Source organism: Tachypleus tridentatus, chromosome 6, assembly GCF_004210375.1.
Source record: "Tachypleus tridentatus isolate NWPU-2018 chromosome 6, ASM421037v1, whole genome shotgun sequence".
In the NCBI taxonomy this organism is placed as follows: domain Eukaryota; kingdom Metazoa; phylum Arthropoda; class Merostomata; order Xiphosura; family Limulidae; genus Tachypleus; species Tachypleus tridentatus.
In genome coordinates this window covers 109,947,879-109,975,146 of record NC_134830.1, presented here as the reverse complement: position 1 = coordinate 109,975,146, position 27,268 = coordinate 109,947,879, and the positions used below count along the sequence as shown (strand labels likewise).

At 30.5% G+C, this 27,268-nt stretch overlaps 1 protein-coding gene across 8 annotated transcripts in view; it reads right to left on the bottom strand.

The window, feature by feature from the left end:
- Positions 1-5,048: 5,048 nt before the first annotated feature.
- LOC143253292 (prestin-like) overlaps positions 5,049-27,268 on the bottom strand; it is an 81,891-nt gene continuing 59,671 nt past the window's right edge. For all 8 annotated transcript variants that reach the window (XM_076506920.1, XM_076506916.1, XM_076506917.1 and 5 more), the window contains 9 exons: positions 26,214-26,327; positions 24,177-24,254; positions 23,278-23,373; positions 20,730-20,836; positions 16,916-16,985; positions 11,684-11,790; positions 11,378-11,519; positions 10,125-10,179; positions 5,049-6,928 (listed from right to left, as the gene is read on the bottom strand). In XM_076506920.1, the coding sequence (XP_076363035.1) occupies positions 6,792-6,928; positions 10,125-10,179; positions 11,378-11,519; positions 11,684-11,790; positions 16,916-16,985; positions 20,730-20,836; positions 23,278-23,373; positions 24,177-24,254; positions 26,214-26,327 (906 nt within the window). In that variant the 3' untranslated portion in view covers positions 5,049-6,791. The remainder of the gene's footprint in view (positions 6,929-10,124; positions 10,180-11,377; positions 11,520-11,683; positions 11,791-16,915; positions 16,986-20,729; positions 20,837-23,277; positions 23,374-24,176; positions 24,255-26,213; positions 26,328-27,268) is intronic.

The following is a 27,268-nucleotide window of genomic DNA, read 5'->3' as shown; positions in this document are numbered from 1 at the left end:
TCTTTAAATATGTTTCATAATTATTCTAAATAACTATTATTCTTCGTGTTTTTTATATTGTTTACATGTGCTTCAAAAGTTAAGACAAAATAATTAACAAATACTAAAAAATGTATTTTCAATTTGTATCTAGAAAATATGGGAATATTTGCTTTTATAAATCTTCGTGACCTCTATCTCAGTCTCTATAAATTTGAATCACTCCATCATTACAGAAGGCTGTTCCCATTTGGTTGTAAGGTGTTTACCTGCAGAGAATAAAATCGTAACATGTAATGTCTATGAAAACTGAGGTGATAGGAACAGGTCGTGGTACCACATCAAAAACTTGTGAACTAAATATAGATTTCATCAGATATACTTTTTCACGTTGTAATTTGTGAAAGTTTTAGGATTTGCAGCTTTTCTCATTCAATGTAACTAAATACAGGCCAAAAGTAAACTCGGCTAAGCGAAATATTAAGTCATGTTCACTTTTACAACAAAAGATACATCCATCAAGCAGACGTTGACACTACCTATCTTAGAATGGTATTTTAAATGTTTCCTCAATACGTTTCAATACCATACAGTATTTCCTTTAATCGATACAAGTGTAATGACTGGATCACAAGCTCTGATAATATCTGTAAATATCGGAAAATTTAAATTTCTTGTTCTTCTTTCTTCTAGTTCTTTCTTATTACATGATAACTCAAAAATCAAAACAATGGTTCCAACCAGTTTCACTGAGGAATCATAGTATGAGTATTATTGATTACTAGTAATAATTTAAAGAAACATAATTCCAGTATAAACGATACCATTACCCACTGAAATTAGATTTCTTACAGAAATTTGTTGTTCCTTTACAAAGCTTAAATACAGGGTGAAACAGGAATTACCACTAAATAGTAGACAAACTATAAATATCACAGTTGAAATCTTATTTTACTTAAAACTTGGTTATAAATACAACTTTCCTATGTCGATTGAAATATTGCATTAAGAAAACAAGCAAAGAAAAAACTTTTCAAAAATAAAATAATATAGGGATAGTTAATATCGATCCTTCAAAACACTTAATACCACATGCAAGAATTACATATAGTAATATATATAAAACTATTGAATTACAATCGAGTTTATCCTATTTTTGTTGCTATGCTGTGTGCCTGTGATTGAATAGTTTTACATATTGTTATATATAACTCTTCCCTCTGATGATACAAGTGTCATCCCTGCATTTACTTTATTTTTTGAAAATATTTTTTTTATCAAGTTTACTTCATTGTACAGTTGATTTTCAGCTCCAATAAATTCACGTAATATCAGCGGTACAAACTATGGTTGTGCACAACTTTTGCAGTAACCTGTATCCAAACTGATCGTTTTAAGTACCTAATCTGCATACATCTAAATATAAGTTAAGTAAAGTACATACGATAAATAAATGTAACTATTAAATATTATTAATTTTCCATCTACATTCAAAAATTCCTGGACTTTCTTTTTTAAAAAAATGAATGGAAATTTTGTCTTTTTTTGTCTTTTGTTTTGGAATTTCGCACAAAGCTACTCGAGGGCTATCTGTGCTAGCCGTCCCTAATTTAGCAGTGTAAGACTCGAGGGAAGGCAGCTAGTCATCACCACCCACCGCCAACTCTTGGGCTACTCTTTCACCAACGAATAGTGGGATTGACCGTCACATTATACGCCCCCACGGCTGGGAGGGCGAGCATGTTTAGCGCGACGCGGGCGCGACCCTCGGATTACGAGTCGCACGCCTTACGCGCTTGGCCATGCCAGGGAAAATTTTGTAAGGAACATAGCATTCAATGAACTTATATTTCTAAAGATACATGGTTTTAAGGAAAGTTTGCTCTGAATGTTTTAACTTAAATTTCAACGCGAGACGTTGCAGATGAAATAGAAAAGCACACATGAGTGAAGAAGAATACTAAACATAAATTATACATTTATTTCTATACTACCTATATAGAAGAAACCAATACTGATACTAGACACCACAGGCCCTTAGAAAGCTTTAAGAGAAAATAAAACTGTATTTAAGAGCAACGGATATATTTATTTCTTGCTTTTGAAGTTTACGTCATACTGTGTAACCTACAGAATGCATAATTTTTCAAGTCATTCATGGTATGCGCAAGTTTTACTGACGTCACGACGGTACAAATCGCAACTTAAATTTCTTACATGTCGCCATTTTAGTTTTTACTGACTGACTGGCAAACATAGAACACACTACTGTTTAATGGTACAAGGGTTTAAACAGGTGATACCTCCAAGTGGCCTTTGGCTTCCTTCCGGCGAAAGTAAGCATAACACTGTGAAAGTTAAAAAGTTACAGAGAAACTATCACAGGATACAATATGGCAAAGTAGATTGAATTTACTTGTTCTTGAAACTTTTAAATCCTTCTGTACATCAATTTTTAACACAAAACAGCAGTACATATTAGAGAGGTCTAGCAATACAAGTTTTTTATTTTTTGCCTTTTTGTAAAGACGTACTCATTTTCGTATTAATTACGCTACCCTACTGATGCTTTGATTTCAATTTTCCAATTATCTCCATCTTCTTAAAAATAATTATCGGTTTAACCAATTTAAACCAGCATTTGGCTTTTCCTTATCTTGGTTCTCTTAGAAGATTACAATTAAAATCTTTTTCTACTGGGATTTGATGCTTGTAAAGGAAAACACGTTATTCTCTTGCATCTTTAACGGCGTAAGACAGTTAGTTTGCTGGTTAGTTGTCCATTAAAATGATGAAACGTTAAATAAGTTATTTTTTCTTTCAAAAAATACTATTGTAGTAAAACATTATTACAAAGATGGCAAAGGTAAACAGGGTTCCTCTTTCCTAACGATTGTATTTATTGATTTAAAAACCGAAAACGTTCCTGGTAGTTTGGAAAAAGAACCTTAATGATGCTGAAAGATCTTCCATCTTAGTGTTCAAAAGTTAAGATATTAAACTTTCTTGTTTAACACATAAGTCCACGTTTGGTGTTACTGTCCATCTTGTCATGATCCAACCTCAGCTGATTATCCAAACAACTACACTAATTCTATCATCAGGTTTTAGCAATCAATTATAGCTTTTTAAGTTGTATAAAGACGACTTTGTTTTTTACCTCACTAAAACAATAGTTGAACGTCTGTTGTTTTTTACTCTTCGTTGTATCAGCTTTCTTAATTCGAGCTTCACATCTTCAATCAATTTTTCAATATCAAAGAACTCTTCTTCTCGCGATCTTTTACCCATTATCAATTCTGCCAATATTCCCTTAGATATAATTGTATGTCCAATGCACCGATCCTTCCATTTCCTATCTATGTCCAGCAGTTGTCCTTCTCTGCATGTTCCAATATTTCGTTAGTTTTTCTACGTAATTAATCTATATCAAATGCTTCAGCAGACATGGTTCACATTTTCACCCTGTAAGACCGCAAAGTCTAACCACAAGTAAATTTTTAACTGTCATTAGTTTGATTGATCTCTCCTGAGCAATACTTTGAGATCTAAGAAAACAGTTCTTGCCATACCTATCGTTTTCCTTATCTTCTACGAGTCATTATTAGTGCTATCCGTACTCAAATAAATAACCCTCTGTTGATTTTAACCATGACTTCTACTTTGACACACATTCTGAGAACTTCATCAGATCGTAAAATTTCTATCGTTTTAGTTCTGTTCATATTTAATTCAAGGTCAAAGTCTTTCCCTTTATGAACAAGTTGTTCAATAATTGTTGCATCTCTTCCTCAGATTTATCCGAACGTGCTGTATTACAGATTCTGTATCTATTAATCTCAGTCTCTTCTCTATTAATAATTAGCTCTCTCACTAACCACTCTGCATACAAATTATGCAAAATAGCTGGTAGCACATACCCTTTTCATATTCCTCTCTTATCATATACCAAATGCTCAGTTCTCAACCAACCTGAACTTCTTTTTTGTAAATAATTTAAATTCTAAAAGCTGCTTGTTCTACCCCAGTTTGATGTAAAATTTCCAGTTAAAACCTTTTTCAAAGTCCATGTACCACAAATAAATATTACTTTGCATTTCTATGGTTTATTCACCTAACATTTTAAGTATGCCTATGTTTTGACTTGCCACAATCTCTTCTCTAACTAAAACCATTTTGATATGCTGATAACTTATTTTTAACTTCATGTTTAGTTTCACTGATAGTTATTATTGTGATGTGACAGATCAAGTGGATAGTCTTGTATCAGTCACACTTCATGGCTTAGGTGTCTTGAAGAGCAGTTTAAAAAAAAAAAAAAAAACTTTTGAAAATCTGTTAACATCAACCTTCCTCTATAAATTAAATTTGGTACCCAAGACATTTAACCTCCAGAAATGTCCTTTTTTTTTTCAAAATCCTGTTGGAATCTCATCTCTGCCACAAACTTTATACAACTCCCAAAGATTTCCTGTACCTCCTTTTCAAGAAACTGCTCAGTCATCTTTTTTGACAAAATTATATAGTTCTCTCACACACTCTGCTTAGATCTGTCAAAGAGTATCTGATCATTCATATATGTCGTGATAGCATGGCTACACTGAAAGCTAAGCTCCAATCTCATTCTTTATTCTTCTGTACATTTCATTCATACTTTGTATAACTGTATTCCCCAGTTTATGCACATTTCTCATTAAGATACTCATCCTTTGCTTGCTTATCAAAATACATTATTTCATCTAATTATTTATATTTCCATTCCCCTCTTCACATATCTTTTAAAAATTTTGTTATTCATTCGTATCTTTTAACTCTTCTTCTCTTCCTCAAAATCTTCTCTTCTGCTTCCTGTTACACCTCTTTCAACTAAACCCACACTGGCTTTCATAATCTTTGTTTGCAAAGTTGTTTTTTTTTATCAACACACATTCTGCCATGAAAATCTTTATTTGAGCTTCCTATTGTTAACTTCAAGTGATCATAAAGGCTATAAAGTGTTCAATAATCACACTACTTTTGTCTAACAAAATGAAAAAACAAATATAATGGTGAAGGAAATAAAACACATCTCAGTCAACTATATTTTATTATGTTTTTAAATGACAAAACAAAGAATACAGTCTCCATATACCTTTATAATATACAAAAAGTAAAACCAAACCTTTCTTAAAAAACGTATGCACATATTATTAATAATCACATAAATATATTGACTTTTTTCCAACTCCTGACTAACCTCTGGGCAGAAAACTTCTTAAGAAATAAGTCTTCCAATCTTAACTAGGTAATTCAAACATTTTTTTGAGAGATTACTCTAAAATTAAATGATACTGATGAAATGTTTAAAAACAACATCTGTATATTTCAATCAACAAAAACATATTACATATTAAAAACAAAAATTAAAAATAATGCTTAGATTCAAATCCCTCACAATTTAGCATTATAGTTTCTCAAACCTAGAGTACAAGTACATGGTTACTCATAAATACTAAAACCTGTATATAAATGGTCTCTTAGTTTCACATGTTTTATGCATGCATTTTTAAAATCTCTTTACAAACCCATTAACTAAACAGCTGAGATATTCTTTGAAAATACTGTTATAAAGTTAATTAAATTTCTGCAGACAAACACCTGCAGGAATATTACTATCACATTTGCCAATGCAATATCAGACACTGTACAAACTTTGTCTTCAGATCTTGAACTTTAAAAACTAATAGTTATCTCTACTCTCTCGATTATTGTAATTAGTAAAATGCTAAAATTAAAAATTTATATTTTACAATAATTGAACCAGTTTGCCTAATGCATCTATTCAATTTTCTCATTTCATAGAATTCTTTGTCAAATGAATGAAAATATATAAAATTTTCTGTGTAGACAAAAATATTTCAATGAAAAAATTCTTGTTGATGAAATTTAATAGCTCCTCTGAATGATTACTCTCAATACACCAAAACTCATTTTAACAACATTATACAAACCACATCTGAAAAATCAGAGTTTAAAAGAAAGCATATGTGAATGAGAGAGCAAAAGCAAGAAAACTTAAATGTTAATGCATTTACCACACAATAACCTTTCATGGTTGACTGATAAACTTTTAGAGGCTCTAAATCATTTTATTTCTACACATACAACAGATAAAGAGACTCTAATTCATTCTACTTTTAAATGTTGCTCTTAATTTTGGTCTAAAAACTCTGGTAGAATTATTTCAGAATTCAGGTGATTGTTTTAGCAATCCTTAGTTAATGAGTCACAGAGGTATTCATTTTACCCTCTGATTGTTGTTTTAATTTATCATTTTATCTAAAACTGTAGCTAATCATTGTATATTGGATTTTTTTTAACATTATGGTTTCATTTTGTAAACACTAACTTTAGTTTGACTGGCTTGAAAACTTCTAGCATAACATATACATAACCTGTCATAAAAACAATTTTTTACTTTAAAATGAAACAAAGTACAAAGAATAAGATGTAAAATGTATCTAAAATAAATAGCATTTAGGTACTAAGAGTAAATTTATCAACTGATTAATAATTACATATCTCCTTTAGTTGGTGAACACTCAGCTACGCTTGATGTATCACACAAACTAACTTCTACAGAAACATTGTTCTAAACTATGTCAATGTATCAACTGTAACCTCAGTTATCATCTGTAACCAAACATTATCATCTTTGGTATTATGTACGGCTGAAAAGATGCTACTGAAATATCATCTCTGGTGAATGTATGCTGGGACATACTTAAATGTATATTGTACAACTGAAGAGATAACACCAGTCTCATTTGCTGTCACACCATATTAATACTAACATCTCTAGTTGATGTCTGCTGGGCATACTTTACAGCATCATGTACAGTTGGAAAGACAGATGGTTGAGGAATTTTCACAAGAAATTTTGTCTTTTGCAGCATTCTGTAAGCTGGAACTAAAAGTATTTGATAAAGAAAAAAGTAATACTTGATTACAAGAGCCCCACTTGAAATCAAAATATACCTCAGAATAGCTGGTATGGGTATTAACACTTTTATTGATAAGGAAAGAACAATGTTTTGACCTTCCTAGTTCATCTTCAGGTTAACTTTTCTTAACCTGAAGATGACCTAGGAAGGTCAAAACATTGTTATCTTCTTATGAATAAAAGTGTTAACACCCATACCAGCTATTCTAGAATATAAAAAGAAAAAGTGTTTAAAAACTAATAACAACAACACAAATCCTAGGTCCATGTAAAAAATTTAGTTCTCACGCAGAAATCTTTTAATAATTATCAAGTGATTTTTTTAAACAATGCCAAGTTATTGAGACTATTAAGTTTACATAAAGAAGAATAAATTATCCATAGGTCATTCAACATGGGCAAATATTTGTTATTTAGCTTAATTCTAAGCCATTCACCTATTAATCTCAACCATTATTTGAAAAAAAATCTGCAATATATGTCCACTTATAACTGATAAGCTACTAAAACAGTTGTCACTAAATTTGACATGTACCCTCAAGGCCCCAAATTAAAGGAATGACATACAGGAATGGGTGTTCAGATGGCTTTCTATTTCACCTTCAAGGACCACTGTCCTCTCTGTGCATTTAACATCAGCTAGTATTTATTACAGAGAACAACATCTTTATCTATGATTCAAGAACAAAGAAAAACCATTTTAACTTCAGCTTACCAACACCAGATACACATACCTAAGTACCAATTAATTATACATAGCATAATTTTTTTTAACTCTTAACTAAAACAAATTTTGTAGAGTTGGTTTATAAACTTCATTTGTATATGATTAGTAATGGTCATTTCAATAGACACTATAAAATACCTACCTTTTTATCACTATTAGGCACTAAAAAAACTTTCAAACCTTTTCAGCCAATTGCGAGTGACGTTAGGTCACACTAATTATCTTTATATATAACAGTAACTTAAATTTTGAAAAGACACGTCACAAATTAAAATGCACAAAAAAAAAACATGACCAAATAACACCCTAGCATCCTCTCCACACAATATTGTTAGAAAAAAACTGGCATCAATGGAGATTTAACCAACAAAAATTTTTATACGTCAACAGGTTAGTTAGTTTTTGTCAGAGATTTTCTTAAATGACCAGAAATAATAAAAAGATACATTCATTGTTAAAAAACAAGTAGTAATGCTTTTTTTTCTGAATTTAACTGTAAATATTCTGAGATAATAAAAATGGAAAAAATTTTAAGGTTTAGTTTTTTAATTCTTGAATAAAAAATTATTAAAGTAATATAGTCAGTAGATTCAACCATTAGGAAATAACTGCTAGAGCTACATAGTCTGGGAGAAGTAAGATAGAAAGTGTTAAACATTGTTTGAAAATCTAAAAAAACTATTCAATTTGATTTCCCAAAAGAGATGACTCCTCTAATCATTTCTAAGTATTTTGTAAACACAAATTTTGATACCATTTTTTTTTCTGAAAGCCTTTTAATCATACAACTATCAGAAAGGCTGTAAAATCAAAACATTTTTTGATATATCTCATAAAAATAGTTTATAATAACACCTAATCAGAAGCTTGATACACATCACTCTTTGTTTTAGCATAAATGTATCCACACAGCTATGAAATTTCATAAACTTTATTAAACCTTGTAACTTTTCCAGCTGTATGTTAAGTTATTGCCAAATGCAAACTAACAGCACAAGCAAACATTCAACACTACATGTAAATTGTAATAAAATCTTTTGCTTAATAATATGAACAACTATACAAAGATTATACCATGAAGTATTAGTTGAATTGAATATAAAATATTTAAGAACAAATACATCCATTTATAAAATACACTAAATATACATAGCACACAAAGTATGTCATGAAACTCACGTAACTGACCATCATAAAACTAGTATGTGTATGTCAACTGAATATTAAAGTGAATTATTGTATAATATATTAGCAACATATTACTACTGTATAATTCCAAAAGTCATTTGTACTTACTTGCATGTTTACAGACATTAGTTCTAGATCAACAAGATAGTTCATAGTTCATAAAATTCAGTCTTCTTAATCACAGTACTTCTACTCTAAAGCTGATGTCAGTGTTTAGCTTGGTCACATAATGAGAATAATTGGTCACATAAATCTCAGAATAGTTTAATCTCAATATCACTTTGTTCACAGCAAACTTGTAGTATATGAAGTAAAAAATTATTTTGAAGGAATGTTCCATATATTGTTGACCCAAATTTTGAAAGACTAGCTTTCTGGTCAAAATAAACAGTGTGTTAGAAAGGCAGTTGCCAACATCTTTATCTGGTCATTTTCTCTTGGAACTATGACCCTCTTCTATAACTTAACAATGTAGCACTGGATATAGCTGATCCCTCACATCCATCTACCACCAAAAGTTTCAATTTCACACCAACCAACAAAGGTATTATAACATCAAAAGTTTCTGTTTAATAAGCCAGCAGTTTCTTCATTTTATAATACAAAACAGAAACCATTCAATGTTCCACTAAATTTGAGACTAAAAAGATATCCAAATGAATGTTATGTGAAGTGCCTCAACTCTGACATATAAGCCCCTGCACAAGTTTGGGACAGATACCCAAATAAGAGTCTCATCAATAAAAAAAAAACACAGATATACTAGTCATAAAAAAATATTTATAAATTTTTCAACAAAATTCTGAGAGTAAATACTTCAAGGTAACAAGATGAATTCCGTGTGACTATCTTGGAGAAATAATGGTAATGCTTAACTAAAAACTGCATTTTTTGAGAAAATTAAGCCTAAAAAAAAAAGAGTGAAAATAAAAATAAAAAACAAATATGTTTACCCACAACAATGAGACTTCAAGTAAACTACAACATAATAATTACATTAAACTCAAACCTAACTGCAACTAAAATTAAGATCTAAACAAAGCCAGTTTTTTTATAACAAACAATTTTTGAGACAAAGGTTCAAGTTATATAAAACAAATGGTAATTAATACTAGTTACTGGTGTTTAAATAGAACTTAGTATTTATACAGATTGTCACACATAGTTTATACTAATTTTAAAATAAAATAACAATAAGCTCCAAAAATGAAGTACAAATTAAGCTAACTGAAATACACTAGAACTAACCTGTACATCCTGCTAGATAGACTGTGATGTCTTTATCTTTCATTTCTTTAGTTAACTAAGAAAATATCAAAAAATAAATTACTTTCATTCCTTATCTGATGCAACTACTTCAACATACTTTGATTTACTCTTATTTTTGTTGGTTTATAATATTATCTTTCTTCAGCAAAACTAATTACAGCTTTAATAACAAGAAGATAAAGAATATTTAAAACCAGGATTTTTAAAACCCTATTTTTAAAATAAAAATGAAAAACATAAACTGCATTTGATGTAATATATACTCAGCAGAAGTTAAGGCAAGGCAAGATTAAAAACCTTTCCATATATAAATAACAAGAATTACAGAATTGTTAGCAACCTTATGAATAATTTGATAAGCTTGCTTGCTTGTTTCATGTATTTGTACAAAACTACACATGGCTATCTGCACTATCTATCCTTAATTTTAAAATAACATACAAATGGGAAAGCAGCTAGTCAACACTTCAACGAATAGTCTTAACATGTTAGCCATTAGGCTAGACCTGGCCCAACATGTGATAAGATATTAAAAGTTTCAGCCAGCACAAATGGATATGATCCTGAACTATGTAAAATATTATAGCATATATTTTTTTTTAACACACAAGAATATTATCTTGCAACTTACAAGTTATGTGATTTATACACCTATTGAATCAGTTGCCATAACTGATACTAGATTAGAGAAATATTCCTTTAACATAATGAAAAATATCAATCATATAAATTATAATTTGTCATTGAGAAGAAATTCAAATATTATAAAATCTTTATGTAGTAGTGTTTAATTACGATACTGATAATAAACTAATTTTTTAAAACTATGAAAAATTCTATTTCATAAAGAAATAGAACTCACAAAGATGAAACAGGAACTTAAAAGACACAGAGTTATAAATATTTGAACAAAATACAAATAAGATGAGAAGTTTTGAAGTTTCTGTATTTTTTTAATGTAAAAAATTATAAGTAAAAATTTATCATAAGGTTTGATTCAAGTTACAAAAGCTTTATATTCTAGTAGACTTACCTCAATTTAAAGTTTATTTTAAAGCTAATTGAAGAAAATAGTCTCTCCTAATAAAAATCAATTAAAAACAAATCACATTTTCATTAGAAATGAAAAATAAAAATTTTACAATATTTCAAATTATTTCACAAACTAATCTCAAAGTAATCAGCCTGGAAGACTAAAATACAAAAGAGATGAAAAAAACAAAAGAAAATACCTCAAGTAAAGTATCCACTCCTGAAAGGTCAATGTAAGAAAATGATGAACAGTCAATAACTACATGATGAATTGGATTCAGAGATTCTATGTTATTCTGATCCTCTTCTATATGCCACTCTTTTCTGTTGTTTTTTGTAATTCTAGAGAATAAGATCCAACTCTTATTTATACAATGATATCAATATTATAGTGCTGTTTCACTGGTTATAAAGCATATACAAAATGTTGTTACTGAAATTCTGAAAAACCTACCCCCAAGCCACACACACATTGCATTTATAAAAAGTTTAGAAATAATTCTTACCTATTATTAGCTATTACTTGCTTTAATCCTTCCATGAAAATTGATTTGTTCATGAAGTAAAGTGGTCCTCTAAAGCAGAATATCTTAATCCCCAGTATCTCTTGGGCCTAGATATAAATAATTTTAATTATGTAAAACAGAAGAACTCCTTAGAAAAGGACAGACCTTCTGTGTTTAAAATGGTTCAAATTTGTAGCAGTATCATTTGTATCAATCACAGTGGCTATAATTTTTGTAGAAATATAAATTCTATTAGTATTGAATTATAGCCTAATACTGTACCATCATTTAAATCAATATCTAATCAAAAACACTTTATGTGCAAAGAAAAGATGCAGCCAAAGAAGGACTGTATATGCATCTTAAAGGAATGAAGTGAAAATTGATGGCCAAACTGGTAGCTACACTCATAGCATTGATAAGAATTTTGCAGCAAACATTCATTCATTTATTTATTAGTTAGCTATGATACATTTTTTTTTATTAAACTTGTGGCATAATGGTAGGTAAAACAAAATAACTAGCCTAGCTGACTGCTGTAAGTGTAGCTACTAGTGTGGCTATCACTTTTCCTTTTATACCTTTAAGTTGCAATAACAATCATTTTTGGACACCTTTTCCCACACTTAAGGTGTTTTTGATTAGATATCATAACTTGTTTGTCAATACGCAACAACACATCACAGCAAGTAAGATAGCAACACTTAATGGTAACCCATGTTACTTTTAGACTTGCAACCCTATTATTCAAAACAGAATTATACTTTATAGAACCAACCAGCTTCTTTAAAATTTATGGTAGGAGTTCCATCTCCAAACCAACTGACTTTAACCTGAACAACAAGATTTAAAAAATGGTCCACTTTTAATCTTAAGTGAAACAACTTTGGTAAACATTTCAGACCAATAACTCAAGTGGCTTTTTATGTAAGTATGCACAAAAGTTCATTCAAAATTGAGTTGTTTCTGCTGAATAACCTTACACACAGCTTATACTCAAATCAGATCTGACACCTAATTGTAGGAGGATAAAAACATCTATCAGTATACCAAGTTTGAAGAAACTTAATCAAAGTTTTGTATGTTCTTTTTTTATCAAATAAATTTTCAGTGAGATTGGTGAAAAAAAAAAGATATTTCAATCAAAAGTAGATATTTTATATCATGCATTTTCTAATGGATTGCCTTAAAACTTGGTATGTGAAGTAAGGATCCACCACAACACTTTCATTGAAAATGTGTGATAGTTTGTAATACCATAGTTTGAGGTAAACTATCACTCTTTTTAAAAATACATAGTTTGTCATGTTTGTTGTTTTGGCCCCACAACCCATTACCATGTATCTTGATTATAGTGTATAAACTTAATGGACACTGAGTATAGTACATACAAAACTATACAAGGTTCTTCACAAAATTCTAAATTTCTTCCTTACTTTATTTCAATGAGAAATATGTCAAAACCATGAAAATAAAACAAGTTTAACCTAACTTCTAATTTTATCACACTTACCTACATGAATTGCAAATCACAACATTTCCTAAACTATTATAGAAACTTAGTGACCTAACTAACCTCAAGGTTAACTGACCTGTTGCAATAAATCTAAAGCATTTCACATATTTTACAACAGAAAAAAAAAGGTTATAACAAAATATATTTCTGATTGGTACTTACCTCTCTCACAGTGAAAGGATGGTTACCAAGGAATAAATAAGTGTGAAAGGGTACCAGGGATGGAAGACATGTAAGCAATATAACAATGAACAGCACATACAGGATGAATTCTATCCTGATCAGGACAAAGATAAAGGAAAAGAGAAAGGAAAATTGGTGAAAAGGAGAAGTCACCCTCCCTAGCAGTTGAGGTTTTAGGAAAGAAATAACAATCCAGATAAAAGAGAAGACAGGTAAGATGGTAAAGGTTATGTAAAACATCCAGGGCAAATAAATTAAGCAACCAGTGCTAATAGGCTAAAAGGAAAAAGTTTTGAGAGATAGGTGAAACAAGAAGTACATGGAAAGTGGTTCAAATGGAGACAACGGAGGAAATTAACATCCCAGTCCAGAAGGGTAGCCTACCATGAGGACCAACAAATCCAATAGAAATGGATCAACACAGTGTGTATAGTAGAGGTACAAATTCTATGGTATTGGGAAAAATGATAGCTGTGGGATAAAGCCACTTGATAACTGGAAATCGAGGAGACAAAGGATCCCCGACCAAAAAGTCAAGTACAAAATTCTGCAACACAAGGAACAGCAAGTCAGTTGGCAGAAAACCCCCAGCCCAGAAACCAAAGGTGAAAAATATTCCATTTACTCTGATAAACTTTCATGGAGGAAGGGCAGATGAGATGAGCCAAGAACAAAACTACATGTTGAGACAATCCTAATCAATTCAAAACAGACCAGAGAACAAAATAAACTTGAAGATAAAGGATAGGAAAAGGAGGGTGAAGAACTAACAACTGAGGTTACTGAAGAACAGAGGGAGACAGAGGAAGTAGAAATGTAAGCTGAAGTTGGATAAATGATAGAAACCACAGCTGAGATGACCAGTAAGGAGCAATCAGAAGGACATGACATGGAGTAATATGGATGATCAAAACCATCCAGAGAAGGAGTCAAATAAGAAAATAAACATCAAGGTATTCTTTAGTCCAACCCTGACTTTCAAACATTGACAGCCAGAGCTAGAAGTGAGGTACCACAGACCAAAACAGAGGGAGTTTAAAGTTGAGGAATGTGGCAAAAACACTAATGTGAGGAGTACCCCACTGAAAGCAAAACTATCAGAAAACCATAGGATGGAGAAACAACTCCACTGAATAGATTCTGTTTTGATGGAAAAGAAAACCTGTGAAAAGACTAAAAGCATCCAGAATATAACACATTATAGCTATCCTGCATGTGGGTTCAGAAAATAAGATCTAGTGTGTGAAAACATAGGGATTCAAAACGGATGTCATTACCTGACAATTTCTGGCTAGATGGATGAAATGATCCAATACCTGATGGACAACAAGAATCTCCAGAGTGTTGATACAGTGAGACTTCTCAGCTGCTATGCAACACCTCAAAGCCTCTTGTTAATTAACCCATAAACCCCTAACCCTGTAGGGAAGCATCCATACAAATAAGTAAATGAGGAGGAGGAAGTGGGACCCCCAACAGTGTATGTCCTGTTCAATCACCAATGCAGATTGTCAACTATGATAGGAGAAAGGGTAAAAAAGAGCCTATAAAGAATCTTGTGCAGGATCCCACTGGTCATTAAGAGCCCACTGAAGAGTTCATGACCAAAAGAGAAGTACAGTCATAGAAAACCACATCTCCAAATGCAATAGAACCTCACGAACTGGAAGAGAGAGAGAGTAGTAAGAGCGTGGGAACTGAATGCTCCACTAAATGAAGTTAAAGCTGAGAAGGACAAGCCCAAGTGAAATGGATTAGATATTGGGTAGGTCAAAGGAAAAAGTTCTCCAATTTGGTTAACCAGTAACTCAAGTCACCTCCCACAGCAGCTAAAGAGTATAACAAGTAAACTCCTGTCTAGAAAAAGCTAACAGCAGCCAGTCATTCATAAAATAATGAAAACACAACCTACGAGTTTGAAGATGAGGGTGAGAAACAATAACATGGTAAAATGATGGAGAAATACAAATTGATTAATACAGAACAACTCTATGACAGGCTGCCAATCTCTGATTTTCTTGGGGACAAGAAGAAGCTTGAAATAAAAATCAGAAGAAAGATGATTCTCAGTTTTGATGGCCTGTTGGAGCAGAAGGTCTTGAACCACCTCTAACAGATGCTGGTTGGTAATGAGATCCTGAAATATAATATCAGAAATTGGTATCTGCAAAAAAGAAAATGAGACAGAAACTGTGGGACAAGTCCCTCTGAGAAAGCCTGAAATAACCCACTAATTTTTGACAAACTATTGCCAAAGGAGAGCAGCAAAGTTACACAATCAAGCTCCCACTGGGTCTGAACCTAAAAGTATTCACTGGTACTGTTGGCATCATGCCAATCTACATCAAAGAAAACAAGATACAAAACCCCTGTAAGAAGGAACAGGTAAAAGCTAGGACAGGAAACAAAAATCAGGATTTAATTCTTTTTAATATATTAAAGAAGTAAACATCATAATAGCTTATCAAGATATTAATAAGATTTTAGGAAAGACTAAGCTCAATGACAGTAATTCTGTATTCTAATGACTGATGTGTACTAATGTAACAATTTCTCATCTTAGTAATTCTAATTTTGTGAAAGAATTTACAATGACAAGAATGTTTACGTTTTTTAATGATTATGTCAGGTATAATTATTTCAAAATTTAAAGGAATCTCACAAGAAAAATAAACATTTCTTGTCAATTTTATGCATAGTTGTAGCTGTTTCATATGCTATAAAAGCTATACTGGTTGAAAATTAAAAGACTTATGTTTTTAAAAATTAAGTAAAACTATTATCCCACCCTATCACTGTGAAAAAATATTGAGATATTGCTTAAAATACTTTACAAAAAAAAAGTGCTACTGAAATAGTTAAATTTTAATTTTAAATTTTCTAGAGCACAGCTATCAAAAACATATCACATACAAAACAATATAATAATACAGATATAAAATGTCTCTATATAAAAATATGATACAACTTCAGGCTGTCAACTTTTATTGCAAAAAATGAATAAATTTTTGAATGCAAGAATGTAAAATTATTTCTACAGCACTATAACTACTTTTAACTAACAGTTCTTTGTTGTTGCTTGGTTTTATTTGTTTTAGTTAAGTTGATATTATTAAACATTTTACATTACCATAGGTACAAAAGTAATATAAACTCAGTTGAAATATACACATGTCTAAGTAAACATAATATTGTTCTATTTCCTCAGTAAGAGTATTGTTAACAACCTGAGAAGTAATAAATAAAAATCCACATATTGTATATTAATAACAAAATTATTCAAGTACTGGACTCAACTAAAACACAGTAAACCTGCAATTTTAAAATATACTAAAAAAATTAAATTATAAGTACTTACATAAATAAATAATTACAATTAAATTAGTAATTTCATCTAGGTAATTGCATAAGCTGTTAATCACAAATGACTCTTGGTTCTAAATCTTCAAGCACATTTTTCCAGCCATCAGCTACGTTTAATATCTTTAAATAGACAACAACAAAAAAAATCAACTTAAAGGAAATTTACTTACACTAGAAAAGTGTTCCTTGTCTACATAAATCTCCGTGTCAGGCAAGTTAGCAAGTACCACTTGATATGGACTACAAAAATAAAAGTTACACAAAAGTATTAAAATAATTACTTGAAAATCATCTTTAACACATTTGTATTTCTTCTTATTTACATTAGTAATAAACAATATATTATCAAAGTTACTTACATTTATAAGTACATTTATAAAACTTCACATTTTTATTGCTAGGAGCACTATTGCTCTAGATTACAAATATCTAAAAACAAACTAATGAGTTAAACAAAAATGAAAATCTAATTTTTTATTTCACTAGTATGTTTTGCTTTCAGTATTCTTATAGTTTAATCATGGAGATAATTATTTTAATTGCAGAATTATAGCTACAGCATTAGTAGTTACATGTAAAAGCATCAAAACTTCTTTTATATTTTGAAAAGTGTTAACAGAGCATTGCAATCATACAACTTAACAACTGTGTGAACCCAAATAATATCAAGTTCAAATTTTTGTAATCTATAATTGTATTATAAATATTTACACAAAAATTAAGTTCCTTGTGAGACATACGAGGGCTGTTCAAAAAATACGCGGACTAACGTCATAAGACAAAATGTACTTTATTTAGAAGTTACAGGTCTGGGACCCCTTCAAAGTACTCTCCTCCCCAACGCACACACTTATCCCAACGGTGTTTCCACTTGTTGAAACAGTCCTGGTACGCTTCTTTTGTAATGTCCTCCAGCTCCTTCATCACATTTGCCTTAATCTCGGGAATCGTCTCAAATCTTCTTCCTTTCAAGGGTCTTTTGAGTTTGGGGAACAAGAAAATATCTCAAGGAGCAAGGTCAGGTGAGTAGGGGGGGTGGGGAAGAACAGTGATTGAGTGTTTGGCCAAAAACTCATGAGGTCTGAGGCACAAATTTCGCAGCAATGCGGTGCATCTTCAATTTTTCGGTCAAAATCTCATAACAAGATCCAACTGATATCCCACACTCTTCAGCAAGCTCCCTGACAGTCAGACGTCGATTTGCCTGCACCAGGGTGTTGATTTTGTCGACGTGTGGGTCGTCAGTTGACATGGAAGGACGTTTAGGATGCTCATCATCTTCAATGGACTGTCGACCATCCTTAAAACGTTCATGCCACTTAAAACATGCCATACGCTTCATAGCAACATCACCATAAACCGTGTTAAACATAGCAAAAGTTTCAGTCGCAGAGTTTCCAAGTTTAACACAAAATTTCACAGTGAGTCGTTGCTCCTTCAGGTCATTCATTCCGAAATCTGCCAAACAAAAAATCGCACTTCACTTAAAACCACGTAGCTAATACACAAATCAAGATATCTGCAACTTTAATTCAGTTGACATGGAAGGACGTTTAGGACGCTCATCATCTTCAATGGACTGTTGACCATCCTTAAAATGTTCATGCCACTTAAAACATGCCGTACGCTTCATAGCAACATCACCATAAACCGTGTTAAGCATAGCAAAAGTTTCAGTCGCAGAGTTTCCAAGTTTAACACAAAATTTCACAGTGAGTCGTTGCTCCTTCAGGTCATTCATTCCGAAATCTGCCAAACGAAAAAATCGCACTTCACTTAAAACCGCGTAGCTAATACACAAATGAAGATATCTGCAATTGGGAAATGGCGTCGTAATCAGCTGATCTGTGCAAACCTAGTGACACCAAGCGGATTCCCCTGGAACCAACTGGAGCCACGCAATTCAAACAGTCCACGTATTTTTTGAACAGCCCTCGTATAGGTTAGTAAGAACATACATTGTACACTGTCAGTTTAAAACTTTCCTAACAGCTATAGCTTCACACACACTGAATGATTAACAGTTTTTCTAGAGAGTATGATATTGAAATCCTTAATAACTTACACAAAAACTACAAATACATATAAAATAATAGAAAAGCTCTTATTATAAACAGCAACTCAATGCTCAAAACCAATATGAAACCAGTCATTTGAAATATAATAAACCAAATGAAACACTAAATACAATTCAAATTATTTTCTCACGTGCTATCAGATCTTTTGTCACACATCCTTTTTCACATGAACTTGATTTTTTAACTCAACTTTAATCTCATTGAAAATTAATAAAAAATATCACACACTATTCCAACCCACAGTTCCATAAAACTCTAATTTCCTCACATTTAAGAAAAATTTAAAACAGACATAATAATTTATACAAAAAGTATTTAAATTACCTGTTTTTGAACAACTAAGCAAATTAGTTTCTCTATAAATTTGAGTGTTTCTCTAAAGTAAAATTAATAAATGTATATAAAAATTATTGATTAAAAATCAGAATGCTTTAAAACTGTGGTTTTGTCAAATATATTACTTTAATTAGTTTATGATTGTTACTTGAAAACTTTAAAAAAATCATATTTGTCATAATATTAAAAATAACAGATATTCATCCCTGAGCACAGTTTCATTTCAGTAAGCAAAATTAACTAAAAGTTTGGGATAAATTAAACATATATTTTATCATGTGTGTGTGTATAACTTCACATTGGGTGGTGGTTAGGGCAATTGATACATAATCTGTCGCAGGGGAATTATGATGTGATGGTCATTCCTGTTATTCATTGATAACAGAGTAGATCAAAAGTTTTTGGTGGGTGATATTAACTACCTGTCTCCCCTTTGGTCTATCACTAGTAAATTAGGGACAGCTAACACAAATAGCCCTTGTGCAGCTTTGCATAAAATTCAAAACAAACCAAACATATGTAGATATGCATCTCAGAACAGCTGGTATGGGTATTAACACTTTTATTGATAAGGAGAGAACAACATTTCAACCTTCCTAGGTCATCTTCGGGTTAAGAAAGAGAGAGTTTGCAAGGAACCATTGCGAGACATGTCTTAGGGACGAAAGTATAAATGGGTACAGGATTGTAGAAGGCACTGCAGTTGGATGTTAGGTTATTAATTAGTATAAGTATAAAGGTGTTCCTTTATATTGGTTTAATTTTGGTTTTAGTTGCCAGATAAGTAGGGCTTCTTTGATTTTGTGTTTGTTTATATTTGTTTCCCTACTTAGTATTTGAGTGTTTTCTATGGTTATGTTGTGTTTATTTGATTTGCAGTGTTCAAAAAAGTGTGAAGGTGTTTTTTTTCTGTTCTTTGAATCTAGTTTACATTCTTCTGTTCATTTCTCCAATATAGAAATCATGGCTGTTGTTGCATTGTGTTTTATAAATTATGTTGGTGTTGTGTTTGTCACTGTAGTTTTTACTTAGTATGGACCCATACCTGCCATTCTGAGATACATTTTTATTTCAAGTGGGTTTCTTGTTATCAAGAATTGAGAGTATGTAGATATGTATGAAACTTTGTAGAATGAATGGCAACTGCCTGGTGTGGAGACAAAAGTATAGAGGACAACATTTCAAAAGTTTTCCACCTTTCGTCTTCAAGTCGTCCTCTATACTTGTGTCTCCACAACAGGCAGTTGCTGTCCATTCTATGAAGTTTTATCATGAATACTCTACCTAAACAATCTATCAAAGAATGTAAATATGTAGTTAAAGAACAGTACAGCAACAATAATGTATTGTTCTGTAATGATCAGGAACAAATAATTTTTTCCTACACGCACTTCATGGTGCTTAAACAAAATGTGTTCTCTTACAATTAATATCACACACACATGTATTCAAACAATTTCTATCTTAATTCTATCATAAACTCATGACCACTAGTAAGTATAATATATACCTGTAGGTTTTGACCCAATATTTACATTATAGATTTATAAAGCTTATAACAAATACTTACACAAAAGATCTATAAACAACAGTGAGAATGGAAAATACCACTCCCAAAATAAGCCCATAGTCAATGTCTAAGATCACAATGGAAAGAAATGCCATAATCCATATCATCTGTAGAGTAACAAAATATGTAGTTAATAATGACTAATGGTAAGATGAAGGAAGTTATGAATAAAATATTGTCCCTTACACATACTCTCACATTAAGAAAAATTTATCTCTTGACAATGGTAATATAATGTTTAAATCAAAACATGTAATTTCCAGTTCTATTCTAGGTTAGTAAGGAGTGTAATAAAACAAAAACAAAAAGTCATGTGGACTCGAGAAGAGCTAAATTCGCAAAGTTGTTATTGGCATATTATAAAGATCATATGCTTAAAAACATTTTCTACAACTACTTATTTCTTTATTCCTGCCACATGTCACCAGGAAAATTGTATTTACATTTGTATTATAACAAAGCAACAAAATATCACTGACACAATAGAATTATCCACACAATCTAGCATGTATGTGTCAATAAGATGAAAAAAGAATGGTACCATATAAATTAAAGTTTAAAGCATCTTCTCTTTAGACACCACTAACTTTTTTAGTAATACTCTGTTTAGACAAAGCATGAAAAGCAAAATTATTTTAACCCATAATCACATGCACATTGTACAGTAGATACAAGAGTACAAGTGATTACAGAACTGAAAAATGTTAGTAACACTTTAATCTTCATTAACCATTTTGGATCAAAGAGGAATGAAAGACAACCACCAATTTTTTTCTTCTCATAGTGAAAATACTTAACCAAACTGCATAACACCTAGTAGAAACTAGCGTTGGCTTAAGAAATTAATGTAGCTTGATGTACTATTTTCTATCACTTTTATGTTGTAAGACATTACTTTGAGAAAATATCAAAACTTTCTACTTCTAATTTTCAATTTAAATTTTTTGAACTGAATTTAAGAATGTTCTGTTTTTTATATACACATACATTAAACAGCAACTTTATTGATTTACATTATTTCCTTTTTACAGTTTATCTTTGAGAACTGCAGTAGTAACTATTTCTGGCTATAAATTGTTAAAATCAATGACAAAGTTGGTAAAAATTAATTTATATTTCATAAATAGTTTCTTTCCAATAAGCAATAAGTTATTTCACTATATGTTTTGATTAAATATGAAGAACCTAATAACAATAATAATCAATAAATATGAATTTCAGTCACTAAAATACTTTACAATCACTTACCATACTTGCTAAGCTTAACTAATATCTTGTCATTGAAAATTTTCATTAACTTAAATAAATATGATTTACTGCAAAAATATAACAAAAATCCCAAGATCAGTGGTTTGTTCCTAAGTCTTCTAAAATTCCCATTAGATATCTTTTTCTCAGCAGGAACTACAACTTATTACTTTCCCACGAGACCATAAATTACTTTTCACACTTCTTTATTCATTCCACATTTACATACATAATTTATACTTTGCTCTATCAAATGATGTTTACACTATGATTGTAGCTATTTACTAAAATGAGCTTAGTTTAATAGTAACTTTTAATATCACATGCTATGAGATCATAAAAGAGTTTGAACATGTCCACAGTAATAAAACTAGAGAAAAAAGAAATCTTATGAAAAACAAAATATGGACATTTCTATCTTTAATGGGATGAAACAATGTAGCTCCTTAGCAAGTACAAACCTTTGGGAGAGGCAGTAAAAAAAAATTGATAAATGCATTTTTTTTTAATTATACACAAGTGCTCACAGCTGCTCCTGAATGAAACTTTGAACATATTTTTCTTCATTATTATTTGTGAATTACATTAAATAAATTTTACAAAAATGAGAAACATTAACTCTAAAATATTTTTTAGTTTAGCATTGTTAAAATACAGTTAGAATTACTACTTTTACTTTGAATTTGAAATCATGTACACAAATACAGAAAGGGTTAAGATATTCTTTCCAGTAATATATTTGACTGAACAAATACTGCCCAGTAAACATCTTTCAAGGCCCAAACTAGTAATAAATGTTTAATTTGGATTGTTAATTTAATCTCTTCCTAGCCAGTGGTTCAATCTGGACAAATAAAACAAATCTAGGAAGACAAACTTATATTAAAATTAGCAAGTAAAACTATTCAGATACACACAAGCATGTACAAAGTTAAATAAACCTTAGAAGTTAACCACATATTTACATTTTTTGTATATGAGCTTGCTATTATCACAACAGCTTAAAAGGAAGTTATCTATAGAAACAAACAAAAACTTTGGGAATAAAGTTAAAAATATTTGATATTTTTTAAAAAGTCTTATACTTATAAAATTGAAGGAACTAGAAATATTTTCTGATTTCTTTATTCAGAAGCTTACTAACAGTTTACAATAAATGTGACAATGAAAAAGTGAAGTCAAACATTTTCATGAAATTAGAATGTGTCTATTTCTTGAAAATGTAAACCACTTTTGTTTTGTAATATATTTATTTAAAGAAATTGACATAATAACATAAATGATATACTGAACAACTTACACCATCAATCTTTGAAATGTTCCAAACTCTCTTCAGCTCCAAGACTTGTACAAACATCCCTTTCAAGGCTACCAAAATAACACTCGACAGAATGCACTATATGACAAAACAAACAATTCTTGAGAAGAGTTAAATTAAAACAAATAGCCTTAATAAAATTAGTAATCAAACCTAAGAAGAAAAAAGGAGAAACAGAAAAAATGAAAGAGACATTTTTGAAATGTAATCTGCAACATAAAACCACACAAATCACTATATTATAAAATATAATAATTTTACAAATGAAACTGAATATATCAGGTCACACAACTCTAATGTTAATTGTCACTTTTCATGTCCATAGTCATTGACTATGTTATAAATCTTTTTTCACAAGCATAAGTATACACAAATACAAACACCTTTCCTAATATCAAAATATACAATTGGTTAAAATGTTTTGAATAAAGTCAAAAAGAAATCAGTAAAGGAAAAAGATGTTAATATCTGGGGTGTGTTCATATAATCAAGACTGTATAAAGAGAATATAGTCTATATTCATGTAACGATACTAAATAAACTGTGATTTGTTTTTTAAAAAATACATTATGGAAGTTTAACAACTTCATGCAACCACAAAAAAGACATTGTAATAAGCAAAATTTCTGGACTTTTTGCTTCTTTTTATTTGGCCTGTATAGCTAAATAAAAAAATTATTATCGAGAACCCACATTTTAAAATTATAAATACCAATATCAAAAAAGTTGGCTAGATGGTATTTAAGTGTAACTATAATGCAGAGGAAAATGCATCTAGTAGCAACAATATCCACAAGATACCTTAAACTGACTTATTTTGTCTTTAACATTTGTGATCTGTGAACATACAAATACAAATATATGTTGTACAGTATATTTACCTTTGGTAAATGGTAGAACAATGGTGCTAATGCTAACAGGATTACTACCATAAGGGCACAAGAAATCAGGCTAGCAAGCTATAAAAATCAAACAGATAGTTATAACTTTGAATATGTATTTACACAGTATTTAAAAAAACAAAACAACTAGCATTTTAATTAACCAGTTTGAATTCATTAATAATAAATTGCCAGTGTGCTGCAGTAAACATGTATGAAACATTACATTTTACACAAAATATAAATTGCCTTTCTTCAGAAAACCTACAAAAGGTGGAAGTTAAATAAAATGGAATATAAAGAAATAAATTATACATTGCCATTGTAACCATTATAGTACAATCTCCACACACAATATGTATCATTACATGAAGAGACGAGGATCCAGGTGAGTATACAGTATACTCACTTTCTAAAAAGTGATCAAATATTGGCTTCTGCCATGAAACTCAATCATTCTTGGGACTTTTATGAAAATGGCAGCAAATTAACAACCAAAACATGGATTGTAAATTAAATGGTAATTAGTAACAAATAATTGATATGACATCAATAATTAAGTAGTAATTAGAGTTGTTTAATAGTACAGGCTTCTTGTTATGATAACAAATGAAATCTGATCAACAGAACTTTAAACTATATGTACATCTAGAGAATATATTTTCTGAAACATTTCAAAATAAATGAGAACTTATTTCATGATTGTAAGATTATAAACAAGTTACACTTTTCTGCATTCTGTAAGCACAACTTAGTTAAGAAGATTTTTGTTGTAGTTTTTCTCAATTTTGAAAATGCCTAAAATAAACAAATTTTTGTATAATTTAAATGTTTCCATACTTTTTTAGCAGCTTTAATGAAATATAAATTTGATTAAATACTGCTGGCAAGCTAATTCTCCAAATTGCTGAAATAGTTTAATTTTATCGAGTTTTGCAAAAAATAATTCCCTTCTTCTGAACATTGCAACAGTGAATTTTGGATTCTCACTGACTAGAAGTTAGAATTGCACTAACAATATATTTAAGTAGCAAACCTTAAATAATTGCTGAACCTTTATCCAAATGTAAACATGTTGAAGAAAAAAATGATGACTATAATTCCAAACTTACCAAATGTATCTATAAAAAATGTAGCAAGTTTTTTGTCTGTTTGTTTGTTTTGGAATTTCGCACAAAGCTACTCGAGGGCTATCTGTACTAGCCGTCCCTAATTTAGCAGTGTAAGACTAGAGGGAAGGCAGCTAGTCATCACCACCCACCGCCAACTCTTGGGCTACTCTTTTACCAACAAATAGTGGGATTGGCCGTCACATTATAATGCCCCCACGGCTGGGAGGGCGAGCATGTTTGGAGCGACATGGGCGCGAACCCACGACCCTCAGATTACGAAGCACACGCCTTAACGCGCTAGGCCATGCCAGGCCAGTTTTTTGTCAAATGCACAAGTCTGTTGTATGCAAAAAAATCAGATGTTATGAATGTATATGTATCCATGATATGTTTATAAATTGCTGACATCAGTTTGGCTCAGCATCTAATAAGTTAGAGTACAAAATGATGTTGATATGAAGAATAAAAATACCTACAATTTTTTTAGTATTCTTTTATAATATATCATTTATTCACTTTCCTTTATTACAAACAGTTTCCAAGTCAGCAATTTACGATAAAATTAATAACTGATAACTGGCATCAAATATAAAATACCATGTTAAATGGTACTCTGTATAAAACTGTGACATTTTCAACTTGATACCACCTGTGCACATAGGAATAAAATAGAGTGAGCTGATCTTCTTGAATTTTTTTTTACCTGAAACACAATTTTAATGATAAATGTATTATTTTGAACATGTTTCATTAACCTCTTTTTCTTTGCATTTTAATGTATAATATACACATTTAATTATACAGTGTGGCATACCTGGAACTAACAAATCTAGAAAAGGAAAATGGAAAATAATTACAAATAAAACATTAAAAATTAGAAAGAAATAATATCCACTTAATTTAATTTTTTGAAAAGTTATCTAACCTGAGTTTTCCCTCCTGACTTTTCCTGTACTAGACTACGTGATAAAGCAGCAGCACAAGGGAAGCACGCAAAAAAAGATGAGAACAAGTTGGCAGAGCCTATAGCTAAAAGTTCCTTCCAAAAATAAAACAAAGTAATTAAGTTGTTTATGCTCATATGATATTATAATAATATTTTTGTTCGAAAAATGAACCATTTTTTAAGTAAGAACAGAAACAGAAGAAAGGTTTGGCTAAATATCTGCAACTACATTTAGTAATAAATTATTAGTACAACACCTACTGTTTACTCTTATCTGATTGAATATATGTGACCTGAATACTTTTACAACTCATACACTGTCCCAAATTACGAAGTGCATTTTACATTAATGGGCCTTGAAATATCAATCTTAGATTCACAGACTAAACCAGCTGACCAGTAAGTTAAATGCAGACCATTTAAAGCATTATCTTAATAAAATATATTAAAAAAATCTATTTCATCATACAAACAGTTGCTGTGAACAAATTTCCTAAGCCCACTTTCAATTTTTCTCAAAGCTCAGTTTTCTCCTTTTATAACACATAATTTACAAAACAATATTTTAAAAATAACAGTAATAAAATGTTCTGGTGACTGTAAGATTTTTAATTGAGCATATCTATTGTAACCATGGTATTAAAGAATATAAAATGAAACTTTGCATTATTATACATTTTATATTTACTTCAGTTTATGTACAATTAAAATTACCTTAAAATAATGCAACAGCTAAAATAATGTATGTTTCAATGTATACAAATAAATACATTGAAACTGATAACTACTGAAGAAACATTCAACTATTTTAGTTGTTCAAGGTTGTATATAGAATAAAATTCAAAAATTGACAAAGATTTGTATTGATATAAATTCCTTCAGAACAAAACATTCACATCTTAAATTTTTGAACAGTTGCAGCAAGTTACATTTTCTCATTATTATTGTCAATTTAGATAACTAATCCTAATTTTGCATTTTACGATTTTCAGTTACTTATTAATCACAAAAATATTTGTCTACACTAGCACTGC